Source organism: Montipora foliosa, chromosome 6 (genome assembly GCF_036669935.1).
Source record: "Montipora foliosa isolate CH-2021 chromosome 6, ASM3666993v2, whole genome shotgun sequence".
Lineage (NCBI taxonomy): Eukaryota > Metazoa > Cnidaria > Anthozoa > Scleractinia > Acroporidae > Montipora > Montipora foliosa.
In genome coordinates this window covers 38,740,964-38,758,294 of record NC_090874.1, presented here as the reverse complement: position 1 = coordinate 38,758,294, position 17,331 = coordinate 38,740,964, and the positions used below count along the sequence as shown (strand labels likewise).

General features: G+C 40.2%; 1 protein-coding gene across 1 annotated transcript in view; it reads left to right on the top strand.

Moving 5' to 3' along the window:
* LOC138007300 (arsenite methyltransferase-like) overlaps positions 1-6,559 on the top strand; it is a 22,203-nt gene extending 15,644 nt beyond the window's left edge. Inside the window, exons 7-9 of the mRNA XM_068854119.1 lie at positions 1-70; positions 3,846-3,901; positions 5,432-6,559. The exon at positions 1-70 is cut by the window's left edge and continues 20 nt beyond it. Coding sequence (XP_068710220.1) covers positions 1-70; positions 3,846-3,901; positions 5,432-5,731 — 426 coding nt within the window. The 3' untranslated portion in view covers positions 5,732-6,559. The remainder of the gene's footprint in view (positions 71-3,845; positions 3,902-5,431) is intronic.
* Positions 6,560-17,331: the final 10,772 nt, after the last annotated feature.

Here is a 17,331-nt window from a genome sequence, read left to right as displayed (position 1 = left end):
GCTACGTATCGTCTCTATAAAGTTCCTCAAGATGATCCATCAGAAGCAGGTTCGCTGGTGACATACAAAGGTAAATGAAGGGTACTGACGACTTTTAATGCTGAAGGCAATAATAGACCACTTTCGATATATTAAAATTCACTTCTATACAAAAGGCATCATCTCGAGGCTCTGGGGAATAAATATAAGGATATGTATGAGTTTATTCCCCAGAGCCTCGAGATGATGTCTTTTGTTTAGGACTGAATTTTAATATATCGAAAGTGGTCTATTGCCTGGAATATTCTGGGGATGGACAATTTTGAGTGAGGGGTGACCAAAGGAATTTTTAGAGCCTGTTTTGTCTCAAAAGCATAAGGTGATAGGTTGTATGAGGGCAATCATCATAAAGTTTCCATATAACATGTGCTCTGAATGGTTAAGATGGCATGCCTTATGAGAGCACAAATGCATGGCTCATGCACTCGTAGGATTTGGAAAATAGAGTTTTCCAAAAAATTTTAGCCAATTGTGTGAGGACATTAAGAAATAACTCTTTATTATAAAACAAATGAAGAAGCCTTGCCCGTGAGCTGTTCTGTTGTAAATCGCTTATGAAGCAGATAGAGCACCCAAGAAGTACCCCTGTAGGGAAAACACTCTACTACATTTTGTGTTTTCCTAAACTTTTTTTGTGCTCTATCTCCTGCATGTTTTACAACAGAAGAGATCACAGGCAAGGCTTTTTTATTTCTTAATTACATGTGCAATCAGAATTTAATTATTTCTATGTCCCATCTATAGTCTTATTTGGGTTTATCAAGCAAGTTGATAAAGTTAAATTTGCACTGTAAGAAAGATTTGTAAGTCGAGGTTTCAAGCATCAAATACACTGTAGTAATGATTAGATGCTGTGTGAGTGTGAACTGGGTTGCCTGTGGTAGGTGTTACACAGGTTGTTTACTATTTTTTAAAAATTTCCAAAAATTCTGGTGTTCCATTTAACTCATTACTGGGTTGCTAAACCCAGTCGGAATCTGGGTTTCATTTCGTGGGTTTTTTTATTTATTTTTATTTTTTTCCGTGTCGGGAAAAGTCTTGCCTGTCACTCCCCTGCTAAGTGGTGTCTTTGTGCGTAGAGTCTTCTGTGCGTATTTTGTTAGGTTTGAGGGGGCTGGGGTAATGTGTCGATTTCCCTGGTGCACACACGAGAACATTTAATTGGTGTCGAAAGTCATTGTAATGCACATGGCGTTTTAGTGCATCTTTAAACAAAATATACCCTTATGGAGCTCAAGAATGGAACGTCAATTGGATAAACAAGACAAATATATCTGGAATCTTAAAAGCAGCAAGTAATGGACTTCAACAATAATCTATCCCTCGTCGAGCTGAAATCAAAGTGAGCTGTATTTCTAATATTTTACCAAGTGTGCTGTTATGTAGAACACTGAAACCAAATGGAAAATCCTCTGGTAACTTATGGGTTTAACAAAGACAGAGAAGGAATTGAACAACTTGGATCTGCACAGTCTTCCGGTAAAAATTGGAAATTTCACTAATTCTTGTTGGTCAAAAATTATTTGAAGGAAAGCTTGTTGCCCATTTTTTGCTTGATAATTCAAGTAATGGGTTTTTCAGTAAATGGTTTGATGCTGAACACTGGTGGGAAATTTACTTAGTTGCGTTTTTGACACGGAGTGTAATTTGACACAATTGAGTTTCTTGTCTTCTCGCACGAAATGAAATAGGAAGGGTTTTTTGCCTCATGTTGTGTAATATGTGAGCTTAAGTGGGTAGTTTTTATGGCAATAGGAAAGCATTTTCATGTCAAAATAAGGTAAGCCTCTTTCTGTTGTGTTAACTTAATTAAATATAAATATACGTAACCATGTTGTTGTGTTAACTTAATTAAATATAAATATACGTAACCATGTTATTCTTGTCTGCGGTAAACTTGATTTCCACTCACAAAATTACCCCCAGAACCTACTTTGTGCGCAGAATAAGCTTTTAGAATGATGTTCTTGTCTTCTGTGGTGATACTTGATGATTCGGGAACATTTTGTGAAAAAATATTTATAACGGGTCATACACTCGACTTGATCGTCCGAACTTGCCCTATTATGCATAACATCCACTTGGCCTTTTGACATCCCATTGAAAAAAATATTCAGATAGTAACAAACTTCATATTTATTAACCATTTCTTCTGCTTTTGTGCTTGGCAGCATTGTGATTTGCGATAATTCGCAAGTCTGTTTTTGTATCTCATGGATGTTCAGATTTTCAATTACATGGCCGCTCAACCTCGTGATAGTGTAAATAGTTCACCCTGAAGTCAAAATAGATACGTCCTCAGGAACCCGACAAAGAAGGCTTCCTGACCCGGCAGATGTAATGTAAATATTCAGTTTAAAATTACAACACAATTAAAAAACCTAATACGTTGTTTTACTCTGAAAACGACGAAAAATTAACATGCTTTCCCGTAGTTCATTCAGTTGACACAAGGTGATCACGTGCACCTTTATGGTTGCCTAGCATGTGGTCAATTTCTTCCTTTTGACAAAACACATAAAAGTCAGAAACTGAAGAAATCTTCGTCTTTTTACGCTCGATTGTCATTAATCTTTCGATGAGAATTCGATTCAGAGCTATATTTAAAAACTGTTTTTTTTTCTTTATCTGAGAAGAAATGAGTTAATTTTTCTCAAGAGCATGTTTTGTTATCTTTGAACTGAATTTATTACCACAGCTTAAAAAACTAAATGACGTCAAAATGGGACAGGATATTACAAAATAATTAAAGTTGTGAACGTGTGAGCCAAAGGGCCTCCGCTGGCGCAAAACAATAGAAAAGATTCTTGGACACTTTGAACACAACACGGCGACCGTTGAGTTCAGTTGGTAACGAGTCGTTGTTTGTCATCCCAAACTCAATGGTCGCCGTGTTGTGTTCAAAGTGTACGAAGATATTTTCTATTGTTTTATTGTTTCGTTTGGGACACTTAATGGCCGCCTGACGTTGCTGGCAGGTCTTCAATTGTGCAATGAAGGAAAAACCTTAAACTACCTCTTCCAAAATTTATTACCCTACTTCTGCGCCACGTGGAATTCCGAGAAAACACTTAAAGAAGTGTCTTGTTTTGTTTAAAGATCCAATAAAACACCATTCGCGTTGGATCGGCTTCACTGCCATTGCATTATCTACTGTGTCTTCTACTGGCCCCTGAAACTTTCTAAAGATATGCGAAGAAGGCACTAGCAACAAAGGCAATACTTAGCAGGGGAGTGACAGGAAAGACCCCATTGCGCAACTTTCCCAATTTGGAGGAATGCAGCACATCTCTAGACTGGATTGCCATATATGGCAACCCAGTAATAAAAGTGCTTTGTATGTGTAATTGCATGGGCCAGAAATCATTTTGGAAAACAAGTTAAATTAATCCTTTATTGCACGAGGGCACATTGCGATTACATGTTTATCACATAAAGGACAAATTTATTAAGGGAAGACCGTTCATTCCCACAACAAATAACGATCAACGTGTTCCCATTCGGGTAAAATTCAATTCAATAAATCGTTGTTGTCAACAGAAATATCAAGTAAAATGTAATTTACATGTGGGCAAAAAAGTAGTTTAATCTGGAAGAACATTCTCTGCTAAACTTTGCTTGCTCTGGATAAGCAACTGTTAACCAATCAGGATCAAGTAATTATGCTGTCTTAAGAGAAAATTCCCACCGTCTCAGCCAATCAGCATTCATTAATTTTGCCCCGTATGTGAAATGCTTGTTAAACCATCTGCAGCCTGGATCTTCTTGGATAATGCCAACTTAAAACCTCATTTTACAAATGTTAGGTTCCATGGAAGAAAACCCCGAGGAGTTCAAGTTTAATGTTTGTTATACACTCACGGTAAGATTACAAACGCATTGTTTACAAACTTTGTTTGAAATCATGTACAGGGCTCAAAATAACGGCCGGTCAACGGACAATGTCTGGCCAAGATGACTACAACTGTATTTGTGCAGACAAAATTTCAGTTTTGTGGTCATTTTCACCACTCACGTACGCGGCTTTCAAATAATTATTTCTGGAAAATATAAACACTTCAATCAGCAGCTTGCAGTCACAAAATAGAGAATACAGATGAGACGGTCACGATCTTCCGCTTTGTGAATGCCGTGGCGTTTTAGCCGTTTTCTAGAATAACACAGGAAAAACATCTAAACAGACTGGACAAGAATGAACATCGCATCAATCAATGTCTTGTATTACATTTTTAATTGTCTTGCGGACCGGAAAATTTGCGCTTGTGTGCTTTATTAAAAGATAAGTATATCTATAGCAAATATCGTGTTCATAGCGTTTTTTATCATCTGAAAGATCACAAGAAAATAACACATCATAAAATGCTATGAATCAACAGTGTTTCTTTAAATTTGTCTCCATTTTGCAATTGGACGTGTTCCATGTGTGCTTAGTTTATTCGCTGGCTTGAACTGGGAAGTTAGTCTCACATGATGCATTTAAAGCTATCCAAAAGTCAAGGAGGCATATCCTTTCTTCTGGACACAGTTGATATGCAGCCGTTGGACTTTCTTCTATTTCCTACATGCATGCCGAGCAAAGGCAGCGATCTTTCACTTGTAGCATGAGCCTATACAGCCCTATTAGTGTTTGGTAGAAACTCAAAGTGTTCACGACCAAAATCGCATCTAACGCAAGTCGTAAATTAATATAAAACTATGTGCAGAGTAACTACTGTTAAATAAGCATTTCTAATAAAAATCTATCGAGTTTTGATTGTTATCACTGCCAGCCCTGCATTTCAAGTTTCATTTCGAGTAGAATGCAGTCTGAAGCCATTACCTGTGGAAATGAAAATAGCAAACATATTTAAGTGATACTTGTTGCGATTGAAACTTTTATGCTCTCTAACAACACATTTTTGTGCATATGAGGCGATATTTTTGGGCTTAATAGGGAAATTCTTCAAATTAAATATTTTTAATATTTTGACCAGTCAAAAACAAGACATGACCAAGATAAAATTGGTTTGGCTGGTCATTACGACTGGCCACCGTCCAAAAATTAGTTTGAGCCCTGATGTAGCTTGGATGGATGAGAAGGATTTTACAGTGTTTGTCAAGATTTCAACTTTAAGTAGATGTGCATGGTACTACCTTCAAAATCCTTCAGCCGGTTTATCCATTTACTGAAATCTTTTGTGACAAATTCAAGCACACTCATTACAACAAAAATGACAAGCACCTTTCTCATGAATGTCCCACAATCTTGCTGCCCTCTCGTTTTACATCTTGATATGTTTCTACTTTCTGTATCATTGTTGTTGTTGTTATTATTATGATTATTATTATTTTCTTTATAATTATTATCATCAGTATTATGATTATTATGATGTTTACCATACCAACATTGCAGAAAACTCCAACGTTGGTGTCAGCTGATGTAGCAACTGTTCTAAGAGTTTCAAGATTTGGGAAGCACGTTGAATTCCATCCATTGGATCCTGGAACGAATGCTCCTGCTGATGATGTTTACAGTGCTGCAGATCCTTTTGCATACTGTGTGGCAAATAATGTTAAAAAGGCATCTGGGGGATGTTGTCCTAAGCCCACTGAACAGAAAAGTGGTGGTGGCTGTCGCCCCAAATCTGCTGAAAAGGAGAGTGCTTGTGACGCTAAACGCCCCAAGATAGAAAGTAAAGGAACATGTTGCTGACTGGCACTTCTGTACTAAACGATACTTAGTGTTATTTTCTGATTATAACTATACAAAATATGATACAAAACAATTTTTAAGAGCCTTTTTAGGGCTTTACAGTCTTTCCTGATAATTTCTGAGGACATAATTATTTTTTTACATTACAGTAACTCCATATCATTCATAACAAATGATAATAATAATAATTATTATTATTGCAGCTGCAACAAGAGGCTGAGCTGGGCTTAACTCTAACTCCTTTAATTTCCAGAAAACTACACTTTGCGAGGAACAACTCCTGGACCCACTCACGTTGCACTGAAATTGTGAGCTTGGGCTGCCTGTGATTTCAGTTTTCAAAAAATGCGTTACCTAACATTTTCTACACACAGCAAGTTCTACACGCCGTCACATGTCTTAAGTACTATTTAAAACACAAGCAGGGGTGTTTAGACCTGATAAAACAAGTGCTGCGAGTGTTTCGATTTGTTGAAAATCTTACTAATGATCATTACGTCATTTTGGTCAATCGAGATGCATTGCAATTTTTTGCCCATTCATAACTTTGACATAGCGTCTCTTCGAAAAATGATCAAAACTCTCCCTTTTCGATAGACATTCCTTGCAATCATGATGCGTGAGGTCATCTACAAGATTTTTCATGAATTGTTTAGTGCCATTTCTTTGCAAGCCGTTTAGACCATTACTGTTACTACTACTAATACTACTACTACAAAGAGCAATGTTGAAGATGTGTTTTTTTGCGGCTTTAATCGGGTAAGACTAAGCAAAATCCCTTTGTTTAACGGAGTGTTTTGTTATTAAACGAGAAGTTGCTAATCCCAAGTCAGGTACTCGCGTACTGGGAGGGTACTCATAGAAAGCAATTCTGAACTTGTGACTAAGAATGAGTGAAGAAAGGAGATATGTCCAGAAATGCACACAACAACAAAAATGGCAAAAATGAGAAAATGTTGGCGAATTTGGCAAATATGGCGAAAATGATAATTTTGGCACAATCGCCAACGAGGCAAAGCACAAAGCAGGGAAGGGGCACCATAAAAGTTGGCGAAAGCGGTGAATTTGGCAAATATGGCGAAAATGACAATTTTGCCACAATCGCCAACGAGGCAAAACACAAAGCAGTGAAGGGGGCCCATAAAAATTGGTGAAAGCGGCGAATTTGGCAAATATGGCGAAAATAACAATTTTGCCACAATCGCCAACGAGGCAAAACAGAAAGCAGTGAAGGGGGCCCATGAAAGTTGGCGAAAGCGGCGAATTTGGCAAATATGGCGAAAATGACAATTTTGCCACGATCGCTAACGAGGAAAAACAGAAAGCAGTGAAGGGGGTCCATGAAAGTTGGCGAAAGCGGCGAATTTGGTGAATTTGGCAAATATGGCGAAAAGGACAATTTTGCCACAATCGCCAACGAGGCAAAACACGAAGCAGTATAGGGGCCCCATAAAAGTTGGCGAAAGCGGCGAATTTGGCAAATATGGCGAAAATGACAATTTTGCCACAAAAGGACAATTTTGCCACAATCGCCAACGAGGCAAAACACAAAGCAGTATAGGGGCCCCATAAAAGTTGGCGAAAGCGGCGAATTTGACAAATATGGCGAAAATGACAATTTTGCCACAATCGCCAACGAGGCAAAACACAAAGCAGTGAAGGGGGCCCATGAAAGTTGGCGAAAGCGGCGAATTTGGCAAATATGGCGAAAAGGACAATTTTGCCACAATCGCCAACGAGGCAAAACACAAAGCAGTATAGGGGCCCCATAAAAGTTGGCGAAAGCGGCTAATTTGGCAAATATGGCGAAAATGACCATTTTGCCACAATCGCCAACGAGGCAAAACACAAAGCAGTATAGGGGCCCCATAAAAGTTGGCGAAAGCGGCGAATTTGACAAATATGGCGAAAATGACAATTTTGCCACAATCGCCAACGAGGCAAAACACAAAGCAGTGAAGGGGGCCCATGAAAGTTGGCGAAAGCGGCGAATTTGGCAAATATGGCGAAAAGGACAATTTTGCCACAATCGCCAACGAGTCAAAACACAAAGCAGTATAGGGGCCCCATAAAAGTTGGCGAAAGCGGCAAATTTGGCAAATATGGCGAAAATGACAATTTTGCCACAAAAGGACAATTTTGCCACAATCGCCAACGAGGCAAAACACAAAGCAGTATAGGGGCCCCATAAAAGTTGGCGAAAGCGGCGAATTTGACAAATATGGCGACAATGACAATTTTGCCACAATCGCCAACGAGGCAAAACACAAGGCAGTGAAGGGGGCCCATAAAAGTTGGCGAAAGCGGCGAATTTGGCAAATATGGCGAAAATGACAATTTTGCCACAATCGCCAACGAGGCAAAGCACAAAGCAATGAAGAAATGAGGGGGTCCATAGAAGTTGGCGAACGTGGCGAACAAAATTAATGAAAGAAGAATTCGATCTCCAGTGCTGTTTCAAATGTTTGACCTCAAATTACAAAAGTTCATTTCTTTAATTTTAATGATTTTAGAAAATTAACAACCAGCATGAAGAACAAGGGAAAGAGGAATTTGGCAAAATAGGGAGATATGGGAAAGGGACGTAGCTCCAAATAACAAAGTCATGGCAAGGTTGTCATTTGTGACAGCGCTGGAACAATTTAATTACTGACATATATAACTGCCTCGTACTCTGACAATTCATGTAAGAATGACTTCACCAACGGGTACTAAGAGTTTCAAAGCAGTTATGTGAATCTTACCAATGTCCGCTTTCAAGGAATTAGAATCAATAAACCACACACAAAATATGTCCTTGTCGTATGATCCATTACTTGAAAGTAAGCATTGCGTGAAGATGCATGTCGTGCCTGTGAATTTTATAGCAGCTTTTCACGAATCTTGCCATCAGTCGAAATTGAAATCCTTTTACCACAACTGTAGAAGAATGTCGACACCCAGTAGAACAGAAGTTGCAAAATTAAAATTCTCCACAAGACGATAAACATTTCCTGAATTGTGATCCGCCGGAAATAGGGAAGCGTTCTTTTAGACGCCATCTTATGAAATTGACATATACGTCGTGTTAAGTCACTGTAGTGTAACTAATAACTGAGCCCCAAGTCTCCTCGTTCGTCGTCTGAGTACATACATACATACAGTAGAACCTCTGAAGGGAAACGAAAATGTGTTCGAGTTAGCGGGGTTTCGAGTTATCGGGGTCGATTAAAATGGGGACATTTCTTTTGAGCGAACCTAGATGTTGTTAATTTTCCTGATTGTCAATATGTACATTACATCGTATAGTCTGTGTGTGTTGATTTCACGGATAGCCTTTTTCTTCTCTTGTAACTTATTCACGCAATTTTTTTTTTATTTTCACTCCTCTTTTCTTTTAAGAGATAAAGCGGATGTAAAGAGAAGCGAAAGCCGCCGGTGTGTTAGGTGAGACAGAGAGGGAAAATAAAGCTGAAAAGCCTATTCAAATCATTGTGTCATTTCACAGCCACCCTGGAAAATAACTAAGTGAAACACGAAAATAAACAGGTCTTAGTCTAATGGAAGCGTGCTTGAATTTCGTCAAATTATCCCCAAAATCAGCAAGAATTTGTGACGCTGATGAATAATAAAGTAGTCTCTTTTTCCAAAACGATAGAATTACCTGGTGATAAATAACCTCGTCTTGGAGAGGGAATTTTTGGCTTTGCAGAACAATGGTTGACCTCACCAAACACAGAGATGCCAACCTATGGAGATCTAAAATCTGGAGATTTTTTCCATCCGGTCTCCCCACCCCTCCCCCCTCGATCAACCTACCCACTCCCCCTCCCCTCCTCTCCCCCGCCCTAAACGCACCCACCCATCCCCCAGCAGCTCCTTCAGAATACAAGAATATTCTGCCACCATTGTGAATTTGCGGGAAAACAGGGTACTTATGTCAAGAATTTTTATTGGTGAATCGGAGATCCAATCAAACAATCGGTTATATGGCTATGATAGCTAAAGGAAGTCATTTTGTTTAGTGCTATGAACGTGTGTTTGAAACTCAGAGATGAAGAAATGCATTAAGAAACAATGAAACGAGTTTGAAAAAATCGATCTTTTTTAAACTTGGGGATGCAATTTGAGTCCAGAATGGAGAAACGTCTGTGAAAGGTTCAAAGTCGTTTTTATCCGGGAGATTTAATGACCCGTACGGGAGACCGGGAGATTCGTTCCGTATCCGGGAGACTCCCGGATAATCCGGGAGAGTTGGCATGTATGCAAACAGAGTAAAATCTATAAGTGTCAATCTGCATTTATGGCGGTGAAAAGGTTAATGGGGACGTAGATGTTGTTAATTTTGCCGATTGTCGTAGATTATATCGGCTAGTCTGTGTGTGTTGATTTCACCGATAGCCTCTTTCTTCTCTTGTAAGTTATTCAAGCAATTTTTTTGATTTTCACTCCGCTTTTCTTTGAAAAATTCAAGCGGATGTAAAGTGGAGAAGCGAAAGCCGCCGGTGTGCTAGGTGAGAGGGAAAACAAAGCTGAAAAGCCTATTCAAATCGTCGTGTCATTTAACAACAACACCGGAAAATAACTGGGTGAAACACGAAAATAAAGAGGTGTAATGGAAGCGTGCTTGAATTTCGACGAATTATCCCCAAAATCAGCAAGTTATGACGCTGATGAATAATAAAGCAGTCTCTTTTTCCAAAACGATACAATTACCTGGTGATAAATAACCTCGTCTAGGAGAGTGAATTTTTGGCTTCGCAGAAACAATGGTCAACCTCAGAGAGTTGGACGATTGGACGTTTGTGTTGAATTCGCACATTTCTTGTCCAACGAGTGCTTTCTTCGAACCGCAAAATGAAAGCTAAAATTTTACTAGAGTGCTTAAGCCTAATCATTTAAAGGAGCGCTTACACTTTTGACATATGGCTATAATGAACTGACACCGCGGTGCGCAATCCCGTAGTCGATGAATGAAAATTGTGCAAGGGCGATCTCGTGAAAACTGTAGTTAACCGAACCGCAAAATGAAAGCAAAAAGTTTACGAGAGTGCTTAGGCCTAATCACTGAAACGAGCGCTTAGGCTTAATCAGGAAGCGAGTGGTATTTCGTGCAGTTAACCGAACCGTAGAATGAAAGTTAAATAACCGAATTGTAAAATGATTTGATCAACGCGCTATAAGAACGAGAGATACATATCGACAGGGAGATTGATCACGCTTTAAGAAACATCATTGTTTGTGCTCGATCATCGTGCTTTATGAACGAGAAATACATATACATCAATGTCCCTCGCTCTTTTTGTTTGGCGCCTCAGACGGGAGAAACACTGCGTATCCACTAAGGTCGGCGTCTCCAATGCGTATCTGCGTACCCGCGTATCCACCCAATTTAGTGTAAAGCTTTTACGTGGCAGGGTATTCGGTGAAGCCCTTGATTTCAGCGATAGGCTTTTTTTTTCTCTTGTGATTTATTCACACATTTTTTTTATTTTCACTTCACGTTTCTTTGAAGAAATTATGTCTGTATGAAAAGTGGAGAAGCGGAAGCCGCGAGTGTGTTAGATGAGAGGGAAAGCAAAGCTGAAAAGCCTTTTCAAATTGTCATGTCATTTAACAGGCGCACCGGAAAATAAGTGGGTGAAAGACGAAAATAAACAAGTCTGTTGGAAGCGTGCTTGAATTGCGACAAATGAGCCCCAAAATCAGCAAGAATTTGTGACGCTGATGAATGAAAATGGTTTAAGGGCATTCGTGAAAAGTGTAGTTAACGGAACCGTAAAATGACAGCTGTAATTGCCGAATTTGTCGAAATCGCCAATGTTAACCCCCGCGTTATAAATACCAATGGATCAAGTAATGTGAGGAAATTGGTAAAACATCGCCAAAATTGCCGATTTTGTGCAAACGCCAATGTTCACCCGCGTGGTGTGATTACCAATGGATGAACTAATTTGACGAAATTGGCAAAACATCGCCAAAATTGCCAAATTTGCCAAAATCGCCAAAATCGCCAATGTTCACCCGTGTGGTGTGATTACCAATGGATGAACTAATTTGACGAAATTGGCAAAACATTGCCAAAATTGCCGAATTTGTCAAAATCGCCAAAATCGCCAATGTTCACCCGTGTGGTGTGAATACCAATGGATGAACTAATTTGGCGAAATTGGCAAAACATCGCCAAAATTGCCGAAATTGTCAAAATCGCCAATGTTCACCCGTGTGGTGTGAATACCAATGGATGAACTAATTTGACGAAATTGGCAAAACATCGCCAAAATTGCCGAATTTGTCAAAATCGCCAAAATTGCCAATGTTCACCCGCGTGGTGTCAATACCAATGGATGAACTAATTTGACGAAATTGGCAAAATATCGCCAAAATCGCTAATTTTGCCAAGATTGTCAGTCGTGCAGCTCTTTCGCCAAATCTGCCATTTTTGTCATCGTGTGCATTTCTGGACATAAGTGGAAGAAAGCTAAGGATACCAAGGGAAGTGTAAAAACTATTGTTCTTGGAAAACAGTCTCAATCTGTAATTTTCGTTTGACAGTCTAACAAAACAGAACTTTCACATTCTTTATGTTTGATATTTTTTGATTAATAATTTCGTGAACTCTTGATTCTTCCATACCCAGAAATAGAGGAAAAACCGAACAGAAAGAGATGTTTAAAGAGCGTACCAAAACCAGAAAAGTAGGCGAAGAAAGCTGAACCTGGACTGATTCTAATCCCTAACGGTTCACTACTCATACGACAAATTACCCATAATCGTCACCAGACAACCGGACCCAGTCCTCTGGTCGGTGCCGGCAAAATATCTATTTCTGCCAATTTCGCAGGCTACAACTGTCAGAAATATCATTTTCCAAACGCGTTTGGCGGACTTTCCGGAACTGAAAAAGGTATACTTTCCTCATCTCTTCAATATGCCAGACCATCCGAACTACTACGACGACGACGACCAGCCGGACATGCACGTATTACATGCCCAAAGGGATGTCGATGAAGGGCAAACAGGAGTTTGAACACTGGCACGCTCAACAACGCGCCGATCACGTTCATTTTCATTTTCGGGACGAACTCTAAGCGAACTGCCAATCGGACGTCCAACTCCTCAAGCAAGGTTGTCCTACCTTCAATCAGGATTTCGAAGCGCGTGCGGGCTTCGATCCTTTCGAACAGATGACCGTCGCATCGGCTTGTAACCGTTACCTGCGCATGCATTGCATGGAAGCCGACACCATCGCCTCTAAACCCTTGCACGCGTGGCGTCGTAACACCAACCGCTCGAAGGTCGCCATGGAATGGTTGCGGTGGCAAGATCATCAGTTACGGTGGGAGAGGGTGAACACTTTGTCCGATCAAGAACGTCACCAATTAATTAATTTTTTTATTATTTAATTTTTGATCATGTTTATTTAGATAAAAGTAGATTGTAATTTTTATTATTATTATTTTATCTGATAGATTTACCGTGTTTAAATAAAAATCAAGTTCAAGTTCAAGTTCAAGTACCTGCGAGTGAACAAAAACTGCAAATATCTTATCTGACATCCTGAGATCCTCTACGAACCCAACAAAACGGGCCTGTCGTGTTATTTCGTCTGGCCAAGGTCACCGTGCTCCCACCCTCCAATCTCTATCATCCGGTTCTCCCGTACTGTGTTAGTGACAAAATTGACTTTTCCTCTTTGTGCCGCCTGCGTCGACGAAAACATCGAAAAACCTTTATTGGACAAGGTCGCCGAATGTCATCACGCCGACGCCCAACGCGCCATAACCGGTACTTGGTGCACGCCGGAATTAACCAAAACCCTGGAGAAAGGTTACGTCATCGTACATGTTCACGAGGTCTGGCATTTCCCCCAGAGATGTGCCGGCCTCTTCAAAACCTACGTGGATACGTGGCTCAAGATCAAGGAGGAAGCCAGCGGTTGGCCTCCAGGATGCAGCACCCCTGAACAGAGAGAACAACATGTGCAAGGTTTCTTCGACACGGAGGGTGGAATCTTGTTGGATGCGACCAAAATTGCCAAAAACCCCGGACAACGCACTAACAAGATCCGAGTCAAAGAATTCGTTGAGCCATCACAAGATGCAAGATCATGAAGACCTGCCCTCCACGAATCTCAGCATCTGCTTGGCCTGTTTCACCACCTGCTGAGCCCGTCTCCGATTCTGCGAAGCGTTGGACCATCTTCAGGATCTAATCCTCTATTTCGACATGGACTCGGTCATCTTCGTCGAATGTCCGGGCAATCCACCCATTCATTCACCTTTGGGTGCGTTCCGAGGCGGACTTCACTGAATAATTGGACGATGGCGACCATATCATCGAATTCTGTTCCGGGGGTCCCAAAAATTATGGTTACCTCACAGCTAGAGGCAAGACCGTGTGCAAGGTGCGCGAAAGGTTCACCCACCAGGAGTCAAAAAAGGCTTCGTCAAAGGCGAAACTCTGAAGAGCTCATCCAAAATTTTAAATCACGTTCACGTGAAAGAGGTTATCCCAAGAATCTTTTTCAAAGGACCCTCTCAGAAGCACAATTTAAAAACAGGCACTCCTTCAAAAACCACAGGAAAGCAAACAAATTTTGCCTTTCGACTGGCGTTTAATAGAGCGACAACTATTGGTTCAAAGAAATCTAAAAACCCGCCCCTCATATGTTACAACAAGAGGGGCGGTCAATCAAATATATACTCGTGAGAGCCAAATTAGAAAACTGAAAGGCTAAAGCACATGCTAGAGAGTCGTGTAGGCCTATCATCCCGGTACACTGCTAAACTTACAACCGAGTTTAACAAAGTGGAAAATATAAACAGATTCAATTACTACTAATAGTGGGCATTTACGCATCATTTCGGTTTCAAAGCGAATGCTACAATTAAGGTCAATTGGATCTTGAAAGTTGGTGGAACTGTTGTTGTAATTGACAACGAGGTTCGGACTTCATGCTGTGACGTCATGACCGGGATTTCGGGATGAAGGGAAAATTTTGGTCGGGATGACGGGATTGAAGAACCCTATTGGGGATCCTCTTTCTAGGGGTTTATTTTGACGCCAAAATTACAACTTTTCGGACCTTCTGTCCCAACGGATTTTAAGATATCGCTTCCAAATTTTCAGTTCTAATAGATGATTGCACTACCCCCACAATACCAGTCTTCGGAGACTGATTTTATGGCACTTTTTCTGCTCAAATTAAGTGTGAGATAAGAGTTTCGACTTTTGTGCGTGATATTTCCTTCAATTCTTAACATATCAAAAATTCCTCACGGTATTGGAGTGCTTTCATCTGTGAGATGCAACAAACTGCGGTTATTTTCGCAATAAAGTGTGAAGGAGCAGGAGCTTCTGCAGCAGACTCGGACATCTCCCTACAAACCCGTTTCCAGGTTGTACACTCCGCGGCCTTTTCAGCCAGGTGCAAAATAAGCGCTTGCAAAGTTCGGGCATGCGCACAAGTAGCATAACACTTTCGACTTTCACTTTTCGCTTTCTCTCCTTCCCTCTCTTTTCGCTTTCTTTGCCTCATTTTTTTTTTGAACTTGCTGGACATTTGGTAGGCTTTATTTTGGTGGGAAGAGTTTCTGAGAAACCTTTCATCATCTTAGAATTAGGTGCTCAGAAAGGTAGTTGGGTAATGGAGCAAGCTTTTCATGGAGATTTTCAGGTCAGTGTTACATGGTTTTTTTGGCCGTTTCTCCAGTTTCCTTGACTGAATTGTGCTCATTCTGGTATAGTTTGAAAGATCTCTTCTCACTGCACAAGTTAGTGGACAAAGCTGTTCCTGACCGTTAAAAGTGATGACGTCACAAGGGGTAGATGGGACCGTGGATAAAGCTGGACGTATTTTGCCAGATAGTAATCAAAGGGTTAAATACCGAAAAACTAAAACTCTATTCAAATAATTCAATCTATTAGCTTTAATATAACAAATAGTTTTACCCTATACAAAAAACAGCGGCGCGACAATTATCTTTCCGCGGACACCTCATTTTGTTTTACCGAGGCCTTAAAGTGGGCTTTTCTGCATAAAGAGCAAGAAACAAAAATTTCATTAAAGAACGTTCATTTCAGATAATGAATTATAAATACACATTTCCACTTGGAACTTGAGGATGCAAGTGTCGAAGATTTGCATTTTCCCGACTTACTCAAATCTGAATAACACATGCCGTATATTGCACACTCGCAAGGTTTATGTGTACCACAGCCTAGTAGTGCTGCGGATAGGGTTTTACAGCGGTTATATCAGTCACACGGCCCCCTCAACGACATTAATTGAAATTTATATGGACTTCAATCAAATGTTTCCATGACGAATTCAACTGCCGCCAAGAAAACAGGACTGTTGTCGTGGAGACATTTGATTGACGTACACCCAAATTTTAGTTTCGAAATATATAAAACATTCGTTGAAGGGGCCGTCTGACTGATAACCGCTGTAAAGCTTGTGCTAGCATAATTCTTGGTATAATTAGAGGAAACTAGGAGAATTTCTGCTGATTTTTGAAAAGCAGCACTGCTAGCATAATCGGTATATATTAATAAGCCTGAGAACATTTTTGTTCAATGTTTTACGGTTTGGTAACGGAGGGAGGCCTTCCTTGGAGGCTGGCATTCTGGTACGCGATGTCGAAATATTGTGTTGGTCTCAGTAGGTCTCATTTGCATGTATGCAAAGTGGCATCAGCCATCCCACCCGATAACTTGCTCCGAGACCGTACTAGAACCAGCAAACATATCCAGAGACCTTTACCTTAAGACAGAGAAAGCAAAATACAGTAGAAGAGGAGCTTGTGACACCAAATAAGTTTCGCTACAAGACCGTGATACATGTTTGGACTTGTTTCGCTCATTTTGCAAAAGGCATAATTTGAGAATAATTTGGTCACTGCTAGTAGTATAATATGTTACTTTTGCTATTCCTTTTGCTATTCCTTTTGCATTGAATGTATATATTCTATTTCTAATCGGTAGCTTTGTTGAGTAGTCGTTATTAATATGTCGGCCGCGAATTCGCCATGTCAGCGGTGAAAAACACCAGTGGATAACTGATCAGTTGGACTGTGATGAAGTAACGATGTACCCTTCGAGCAGAGTCTCTTTCGATCTTCCTAGATAATTCGGGAAGAGGAAAGTAGACTCTGCTCGCAGCCTCCACATTTGGCATTGAGCATGCGTTAAAAATTTAAATGTATTCGGTGTCAGTCATGCGTGACCTGTAGCCACAAAAGCACAAAACGAAAACAAACAGTCGGGATATTTTCCAACAACTCTGGCAAACACACGACAATCAAGGAATCATTTCATTGGAAACTCAAGATAGTCCATACTCTTAAAATGCCATTTCATTTTTTTACTGAAAAATTTATAGGTTTCTGTCACACAAGTTTCTGTAACCGACGCACATAGGAAAAACTCATGGGAATTCTAACAGTTAAAATTGCCACGCTGTCGTAAATTTCAAAATAATGATGACGCGTGGCGATTGATCATGCGCAAAAATTAAAAAAACAGGTTTGACAAGTCGAAACTGGACTGACTCATCCAATTCTTTGGATGAGCAGCAAATCAAAGAATGTGGAGGCGGCGAGCAGAGTCTACTTTCC